The following is a 9,607-nucleotide window of genomic DNA, read 5'->3' as shown; positions in this document are numbered from 1 at the left end:
TGTAGGCGACTTAGAAAAACAATGATAACCAACCTCACAATATTTGTAGGCAGCTAATTTGAAAAGATAGGCAACTGATCAGCAATGGTAGGCAACTGTGCATCAATGGTAGACAATTTATAGTAGTTATAGGCAACTGAGTAGCGACAATAGGCTACTAATCACCAATAGCAGGCAACTGGGCATCAATGGTAGGCAATTGCATAGTATTTATAGGCAACTGAGCATCAACCGTAGGCAACTGAACAACCATGCATTATAGGCAAGTTGGGGTAATGTTACCAAAATTCATATGTACACATAGTGCAGTGAAGTTGCTTGCATGTAGCACTAAAGATGCTTCATGTTTTCGTGTGTGTTTCTCGTCTTGAGACAAACCAACCTAATAGACAGTCCAACTAGGACAAAAAAAAGGTGTTTGCTTCCCTATAGTACACTTAGAGATGAATCTAGTCAATTGGTAGTCATGATAACAAACTTAGAAAGACTCCTGGCTGACAGGTAGCCATACTTGAGAATAAAAAAGAGTTGATTTCTTATAGCACTAAAGTTGTCTCCGTAGCACCCAAAGTTGCTCTGAACTTTTTTTTGCCGAAACCTACCCATATGGAATCTAGTTTTGAAGAATTCGTCGTAAGAAATATAGTGGTAAAAACGTAACTAGATTTCCATGCCTGAATCAAAAGTTACGGCTTTTAAGACTTTTGAACCCCAAATAAATGCACATGGGGATAAGATGCAGGCTGATTCCATCAGCACGCCTGTGCGCTACTGGATGTAGCTAGACAGATTCCTTTTCTAGAATACACCGCTGGACACAAGGACATATACTTACCATATATGGGAGTGCGCTTCAAACAACGAACGAGCAGCAGTGCTCCCTAGCTACGTCAAAAAAAAAAATGTCTTACATTATCATAGCTATCACCTGCAAGGCACCACTCAACATAAACTCTCTCGATTTTAGCTCAGCTGATCTCACGTGCTACCAGACCAGCAACGGGAAAAAAACGTCGCCACATTTACCAGTTGGATCTATCAGACAGAAGGGCCTTGTACTGCTCTAAAGTATCCTGCAAATTACAAACTTTGGCGCCAATTGGACTCCACAAAACATGCTTTGGGATGACTAAGCCAGCAAACACATACAACGTGACTAACTGACTAAGCCAGCAAACACATACAGCAAACAGAAACACTGACCCAACTGATAAAAAAAACTGACCCAAGATGCATTACCAGATTTGTTTTTCGTCACCTTTTTTTTTCTCCGAATACTACTCCCTCTGTACCAAAATATAAGATGGTTGTTTGGTCTAAATTTAGACCCAAAATAAAAAACGTTTGATATTTTGGTATGGAGGGAGTACCAGTTTTGGCAGTGTTCTAGTACCAGCATTGCAAAATTCTGACAGCAAACATAACATAAACTCGTTCAGTCACGAAGCAAAATTATAAGCAAGTACTCCCTCCGTCTCAAAATAAGTGTCTTAACCTTAGTAAGTTAGTACAAAGTTGAGACGCTTATTTTGGGACGAAGGGAGTATTACGCACCAAAGCAGTATCAAACGATGAGCAGTTGGATGGATCTATTTCTGCTTGCTGTATTGTCATCTTTGCAGGTCATGCACCTCAATATTCAGGAAAGCGTACGCAAGCAGATTGCCCGGAGGTTGAAAATAAACTTGTCAACATAGTGCCGATATATTCTCACATGCTTTCCAGCGACGGGTCCAGCGCCCACTAGCACATGACGCTGCTGCTGTACTTGGAGCCGCCACCGCTGGGGAGGTCCTCCGCGCCCTCAAAGCACACATGGAGCACGCAGCCCTTGATGCCCATGATGCCGCATCGGCGAGGAACATCTCGAGATGAACTGACCCAAACTGGATTTTCCCAATGCAGTTGTGGTTCATCCCAACATAATTAGTGGGCATTTCACTGCAGTCTGCAGCTATCCACTAAGGTGGCAACAGAAGAAAGTTTTGCCATCTCCCCAAGAGACAGTCACTTAAAAGTTTGAGCATAGCTACCGCAAGATCCATATCCCATAACCAAACATTCAGCGCATTGCTCCATAGTACCAGGAATGCTAGGCGTTTCTGCTCTTGGGGTAGTCAAAAACCATTCCATTTGCCACACTTTTCGCTCGTCCATGGCCAAAGAATTTTCTTACAATGGCCAGGGAAAAATCCATGACTGTTCCGAGTCCCTTCCCAGTAATCAAATTTCCGTCAATCACAACCTTTGAACCGTCAATAACCTGGCAAGTGAGCTGATTGACTATGGAAGGATGAGCAGTCACTGTTTTATCCTGAGTAACACAATTCCAACGTCAATTTACTTCCATTTCAGTGAAGTATAAGATGCTACGAGTTTTTAGTCCGAAAAATCACCTCGAGTAAACCTTGCTTCTGCAATATCAATGGAGAATAACTGATCCCACCATACATCCTGCTTGCTTGCTTCTGTTCCTTGAGTAGCTTTTTAAGAGTGGTAGACCTGTGAAGACGCTCAGCTCCAGCAGGTCCCCCCTGGACAATATCAAGGGATAAAACATTATAGAAAAAAATATTATTGGACAACGAAACCAAAAGCAGAGCAAGCAAGCAAAGGGACAGTAGAACATGCAAATGCACACACAAGAACACCTGAATTATAGGTAGCTGGGCACTGAAATTATCAATGCTACACCTTAAGACATAATTAAGAAGAATGAGACTAAAATGATGAACATATGACTTCATAGTTGCAGAAAACACATCATGTGTCATAGAAACGCACAAGCATAACTGTTATGACCGGCATATTAGGGGCTTAGCCCAGTTAGTTGTGGCCCAGTCTATCTTATCATTATTATGGGCTTAGCCCAATTATCTTAGTAGGAGGATTATATAAACTCATGAAAGGATCCGTTTTAGAATTAAGTAAGAAGCAATCGTATTTGCTCAGCTTCCTTAGGAAGCCGGGAGACCTAACCCTAGCCGCCTCCTCCCCTGCGCCATCTCCCTCTCAGCCGGGAGCCGTCACCTCCTCGCGCATGACGGCGCCCAGCCGCCGCCGGCCGCGAGTTCGTCCACGACCAGCTCCCTCCTTCCCCTACAACCTCCGGCCTAGACCCGGTAGAACCCTAGTTTCTACCAATAACCATGAGAGATGTACATGTAAGTTTATTTCTTTACAAACTAGTCCCGAGCTAAGCATTCTCATATATGACTACGAAAGATGCACGTGTAAATTTATTTATTTTCAAACTTTTCTTGAGCTGGACTTTTTCGTATTCTAGTAGCTATCTATGTCACAAATTGGTGTGCATGCCAACTCCTATGCAAGAAATAGTGGAGTGAGGTGATCATGGCATGTTAGGCATGCACTTTGGAATGGTCTTTTATTAGTAACACACACTTTGGAATGGCATGCATTATGATAAAAAGGTTGAGCATTTTGTTCCTCATCCACGAATCAACTCAACACCAAATATCTTACAGGAACAACAGTTGCGTTTTGAGTAGGCAACTTGACATATATGATTACTCCCTCCGATTAATGATTATTGAGATATTTACATGGTCCCCCAATAAATACTCTGACCATCAATTTCTACAATGTTGCGTCAAAAAAATTAATTATATATTATGAACAAAATACTTCATGAAAATCTAGTAAGGGCAATTTAATATTGTCAATATTTGCAATATATACTGATGGCCAAACAAGGAAATATTTGACTAGCACAAACTGTAAAATAGCTTATATTATGAATAGGAAGTATCAAATAAAAACGTGAAATGCAAAACAGCTTACAGGAATAATGATTAGATCATATTTTGAATCAGAAGCATCCAATATGCATTTATCAGCAACAATCTTCATTCTTTGAGACCCAACAATATTTGTGGACTCATCAACTGATGCCAACACCACATTTATGTTTGCCCGTCTTAAAATATCCACCAACATTATGATCTCCATCTCCTCAGACCCATTTGCAATTGGAATGAGAACCTGTTTCAGAGAGAATCAATGCCACACAACTTGGACTCTGATTGCACCTTTCCTAATATTTTCCCCATCAGTGCTCATGGCCGAAAGTAATGAGGACTAGACAGATGGATGATCTTTATTTTTCACGTGCACTAGCTTGAATGTGTTTCACATAGAAACATGGCATGAGCCGGGAGACCTAACCCTAGCCGCCTCCTCCCCTGCGCCATCTCCCTCTCAGTCGCTGCCTCCTCGCGCACGACGGCGCCCAGCCGCCGGCGGCCGCGAGTTCGTCCACGACCAGCTCCCTCCTTCCCCTACAACCTCCGGCCTAGACCCGGTAGAACCCTAGTTTCTACCAATAACCATGAGAGATGTACATGTAAGTTTATTTCTTTACAAACTAGTCCCGAGCTAAGCATTCTCATATATGACTACGAAAGATGCACGTGTAAATTTATTTATTTTCAAACTTTTCTTGAGCTGGACTTTTTCGTATTCTAGTAGCTATCTATGTCACAAATTGGTGTGCATGCCAACTCCTATGCAAGAAATAGTGGAGTGAGGTGATCATGGCATGTTAGGCATGCACTTTGGAATGGTCTTTTATTAGTAACACACACTTTGGAATGGCATGCATTATGATAAAAAGGTTGAGCATTTTGTTCCTCATCCACGAATCAACTCAACACCAAATATCTTACAGGAACAACAGTTGCGTTTTGAGTAGGCAACTTGACATATATGATTACTCCCTCCGATTAATGATTATTGAGATATTTACATGGTCCCCCAATAAATACTCTGACCATCAATTTCTACAATGTTGCGTCAAAAAAATTAATTATATATTATGAACAAAATACTTCATGAAAATCTAGTAAGGGCAATTTAATATTGTCAATATTTGCAATATATACTGATGGCCAAACAAGGAAATATTTGACTAGCACAAACTGTAAAATAGCTTATATTATGAATAGGAAGTATCAAATAAAAACGTGAAATGCAAAACAGCTTACAGGAATAATGATTAGATCATATTTTGAATCAGAAGCATCCAATATGCATTTATCAGCAACAATCTTCATTCTTTGAGACCCAACAATATTTGTGGACTCATCAACTGATGCCAACACCACATTTATGTTTGCCCGTCTTAAAATATCCACCAACATTATGATCTCCATCTCCTCAGACCCATTTGCAATTGGAATGAGAACCTGTTTCAGAGAGAATCAATGCCACACAACTTGGACTCTGATTGCACCTTTCCTAATATTTTCCCCATCAGTGCTCATGGCCGAAAGTAATGAGGACTAGACAGATGGATGATCTTTATTTTTCACGTGCACTAGCTTGAATGTGTTTCACATAGAAACATGGCATGGGGGCGTTTTCACATACAGTGACAGTGTATGAGGGGAAATCAATAGATAGACAATAATTCATATAGCATGCTAGGGCATACGCAATCAAACCGAGTTTTCTTAAATCAAGCATGCACCTTTAGGCAGGCATTGCTGTAAATAAAGAAAGTGCAAGTATTCACCCTGGTGTTGCCCAATCCCATTTTCTTTACAAGAAATGCTTTAGGCATCCATTTGTCAAGCAAGACTTGTTGCCCTTTGTAAAAAAAGGAGAGACTTGCATAAGCATATTATCCTTTTTGTTGTAACATAAATTTTACATTAATGATGGTTGTACATGTAAAAAACAAACATTATTGAGCTAATAATTTAGCACAAATCATAGTTCAAACATGAACTGACCTGAGGTTTGTGATCAAAAGGCCATTCAACTCTGTTGACTTCTGTACTTCTTTCAAGAGCAGCATCAATCTGTAATATCCATGGGCAATTTCCAACAATGGCACAGTGGTCAGAAGGTGTTACAATACAAGAAAGAAATTGCACCTCATAAAGTTATAGCAAAAGAACATAGTCTAAAAACTTGATAGCAGTCTTCCCTAAATTGTTTTTGCTAGCATAAGGAACTGAAAGATAAATAGCACTTCCTAGAATAAAAACAACAATCTGAATTGCAGGTACAGTAGTACGCTATTAATAAAAGTTTAACAACACATGAACAACTAAATTTACAAGAAATAGTCTAGTCAGCTAAAAGGCATGATACAAAACAAAGATATGCAAGTTTTATTTTGACGAACCAAAGTACTGTCCACATCTTCAACAGCGTGAGGCCCAAACAATTGCTCGACAAATGATAAAGCAAACTGAAATGCTGTCCCAGGACCACGACTAGTAGTGAGCTCTCCTGAAACCTGAACATTTGACTCAACAGCTCGGAATGTTGGAAGATCTCCTATGAAGGACGGGTGACAGGTGATCTTGCAAAAAAGGAATAAGGGTGCAATGTCAACTAAAGAAGATCTTGATCAACTAAACCTAGTCATGTAGCAAAAATGGCCACCTTTCTTCCCTTGTGAAGACCCCAGGGCATGAGAACAACAGCTGGTGCAGCACATATAGCACCATACAATCTTTTCTCTTCAGCTTGTCTAACCATAATTCTCTGAAGGATCTCGTTATCTCTCAGCCGTACTGAACCAGGCATTCCTCCCTGAACACATCGCCCCAACAATCAAAAATTAGATTTTATATACTGCCAGTTTGTAACACACATATAACAACACAGGTCAAGTGAGTGACAACGAAGAGATGGCATGCTGCAATCAGCACGAGAAGGGAGAAAATATGATGAAACAGTTTGAAATTTTGCAGTATCGAAGAGAAATGCTGAGAAATATTTGAATGCTCTCCCAAAGAGAGACTATAAATGCTCCATAAGTTTCTGCTGCTAAATCCAATAAGCTGTTCGGTTTTGGGAAGATCACTGGATAGGAGATAGGCCATTAGTGGTTCAGTTTGCTCGGCTGTGCAATCTTACCTTTAGTACGAATAGGACAGTAGCTGAAGTTTTCACTCAGGGTTTTGGTTGTGTCACATTTAGGAGAAACCTTTGGGAGAAGAAGGCTGTTATTTGGAGTTCTTTAAGTCAGTTATGTAGTGCGGTGGTTTTGTTGGAGGAGCATGATAGACGTCATTGGACATTGGGGAAGAATGGCAAGTTTACAGTTCGTTCCCTTTACCTTACGCTGAAAGATGCTCAGGTTTCTTGGCCTTATAAAAAATGTGGTTCAGTAATATTCAGTAAGGATTATCTGTTGCATAGTTGGCAAATGTCAAGTACTATTACGGAACGTCAGGTTATTGCTTCTGGGATTTCAGCTTCAATTTGGTCTTAATGAAAATGTAGGAATAGTTCCAATAGTATTATTCCCACTGATCCAATCACAAGTTATTTTGATGATGGCTTAACCTGTCGTCGGATTGGGTTGTTCTTCAGAACCATATTCTTCAAAACAAACAATGGCAAGGAGCTTGGCTGGTATTGCACATGCCACCCGTGGTCTTTGGTCAAAGGGGGTTGAAGCTTGAAAAGCTGGAGCAGAGAGTAATTTCTTTGTGCTATTTTTTGGTGGTTTATCAGAAAGGGTCGCTGCATTGACTAGTTTGGCTGTAAGGTGTTGAGGCTGTCCTGCTTGTTATGTTGGAGTTCTAAGAGTCAGGTTTTTAAGGCTGGATGGGGCCAGCTAGGAGGATGGTGGTGTTGCATCAGGCCAAAATTTTCAGGATACCAGCACAGCCATGTTGGTGCCCAAAAAAACTGTTTATGTCCTGTTTTATCGTTTTTCAGCAATGAAAATAAGAAGCTCTTGCTCCTTTTATAAACAAAACAAATATTAAAATAATAATCGTAATAAGAGAGGTGGGTTACCGGGACAGCCACAAGGTCGAACACCTGGTCTGCACACGCTGCAATGGGCTTGTCTGCGATGATGCGCGTCCCATAGGAAGCCTCAATCTCGAGGCCGTCCTCCACAGAGGCCAGCGTTACGTCAGCGCCTGCTCGCCTGAGGACGCCGGCTAGGATGACTGCCTCCATTTCCTCTGTGCCCATGGCAATGGGCACAAGAACCTTCACAGTACAAAGCAGAAATTCAGGTTCTTGACGCTGTCAAAGAGAAAGGTAACTAGTGGAGACCAGACCTTCTTGGGAGATGGCGGCAATGAGACGGCCGTTGCGGCGGTGGAAGAAGAAGGAGCCGCTCGCATGACGGGGCGGAATGGCGATGTCCGCCTGTGAGGCGGGGCGTAGTGGGTTGGTGCATGCGGCGTCGGCGGCAGCCGAATAGCCATGGCAGCAAGGGAGGTCGGGGAGAGAAGGGGTTTAGACACGGAGAGCATTAGAATTTGGAGTTCGGAGATGAACAAAATCAAGCCAACAAATATGCAGCCTTTGAGCCGTCAAAGCACACACGAACTGATATAAGCTACGGCACCCTCACGGCCTCGCCCTCCTTCTGACTGCAAAATGGAGACGAAGTGCAGGTTTAGCTGGACTTTTAGATACACAAACTGCAATATGATATCTGCCAGTTCGAGAGAGCACTCCAGTTCAGATTTGATAGCTAAAGTATGAAGAAGCTAATTCTATTTGCAGGAAGTAATAACAGGTGACATTCCTGTTAGATAACTCATAACTCTAGGTTTGCTTACCTCTCTCTTGTAACTCAAATCTCTAGGCATGGTCAATCAGTCGCTGTTGTATAAATGACCAAAAAAAAAAAGTGGCAGTTTCAATGCATACAAAGGACCGTGGTTTGAGCTTGAAAAAAAAAGATGTTATTGTCTTATTTTTTTCTATTCTTCTTGCCTTCCTGCAAATTATATTGAAACAAAATTACTAAATTGGTTTCCACATTTACAAAACTGCAGAATTATTACAAACTAACGGCAACGAGAATTAATTAAAGACCATGCTTCAATCTATCAAGCATTAATAATGCCGAGGGCCACGGCCGCATTTCCTGTAGAACTTAAGATCGAGTTGAACTTGAGATGGCTAGGTGGAGCATACCTTTGGCTGAGGCGGAATGCCCAAGGACGGACGCCAGACGTCGAGGTCGAGACCACCGGCGCGCCGCTTCGTCGGTCAGCCGTCAGCCGGACGGGGCAGCAGCCCGTAGATCAGCAAGGGGAGCAGCCAGGAAGGAGATGGGAGGGGAGGAATGCTCGCTGCTACACGGGGGTCGCCGGATGGGCATGGAACGCACGGCTGCCGGGCGGCGAGCGGCGGCTGGATAAGGTTCGACGGGCACGGGACGACTCCTTTCTTCTCGTCGAAAACTCAATTTTTCGCTGTTTGTTATTGGGCTGACTGGCCGAGGCCCAGCAAAGTAGAGAAAGTGGGCTGCGCCCCAGGCTACCTTTTTGTTTTCTAGTCTCATGTCCTGCGCAAATCTGCGAAATCACTCCAACTCGCCTGGTTGCGACAAGTGGAGCACATGCAGCGCGCGACAACCTGGCAGTTTTTTTTCCTTTTTTCGTAGATCCGTTTATTCAAACCATTTTATCTTTCAAACCGTGCGTCCAAATCTCGAACCGCCTTCACAATTGGATTCCTCGCGTCGAGATCTTCAAAAATAGATCTCATGTTGATAGGTTTTGATGAACTTTTTTCAAAAAAAAACCGAACGAAAAAACCAGACCAGGAGCACGGGTTTTTTACCTTTCCGAAAGAGGCACGACCGTGCCTC

At 42.3% G+C, this 9,607-nt stretch overlaps 1 protein-coding gene across 2 annotated transcripts; it reads right to left on the bottom strand.

The window, feature by feature from the left end:
- Nucleotides 1-1,211: 1,211 nt before the first annotated feature.
- LOC125531256 (protein DJ-1 homolog C-like) lies at nt 1,212-9,198 on the bottom strand. 2 transcript variants are annotated; one of them, XM_048695665.1, is made up of 10 exons: nt 8,929-9,198; nt 8,568-8,728; nt 8,058-8,375; nt 7,786-7,986; nt 6,418-6,567; nt 6,155-6,334; nt 5,757-5,825; nt 5,007-5,207; nt 2,397-2,534; nt 1,212-2,314 (listed from the first exon to the last, which is right to left on the bottom strand). In XM_048695665.1, exons 3-10 carry the CDS (start codon nt 8,253-8,255, stop codon nt 2,093-2,095), a joined length of 1,359 nt encoding a protein of 452 aa, XP_048551622.1. In that variant the 5' UTR covers nt 8,256-8,375; nt 8,568-8,728; nt 8,929-9,198; the 3' UTR covers nt 1,212-2,092. The 2 variants fall into 2 exon arrangements, with proteins under 2 accessions (XP_048551622.1, XP_048551621.1); XM_048695664.1 differs by lacking the exon at nt 8,568-8,728.
- Nucleotides 9,199-9,607: the final 409 nt, after the last annotated feature.

The sequence above is a fragment of the Triticum urartu genome, unplaced genomic scaffold, assembly GCF_003073215.2.
Source record: "Triticum urartu cultivar G1812 unplaced genomic scaffold, Tu2.1 TuUngrouped_contig_6914, whole genome shotgun sequence".
NCBI classification, from domain to species: domain Eukaryota; kingdom Viridiplantae; phylum Streptophyta; class Magnoliopsida; order Poales; family Poaceae; genus Triticum; species Triticum urartu.
Note: the sequence above shows the minus strand (reverse complement) of the source record. Positions and strands in the feature narration are given on the sequence as shown.

Coding starts and splice junctions, on each gene's coding strand:
- LOC125531256 (XM_048695665.1), bottom strand. CDS start 8,255: ATGCTCTCCGTGTCTAAACCCCTTCTCTCCCCGACCTCCCTTGCTGCC. Junction 6,568..7,785: donor TCGACCTTGTGGCTGTCCCG/GTAACCCACCTC, acceptor CGATGTGTTCAG/GGAGGAATGCCTGGTTCAGT. Junction 5,208..5,756: donor CTTTTGATCACAAACCTCAG/GTCAGTTCATGT, acceptor TCTCTGAAACAG/GTTCTCATTCCAATTGCAAA.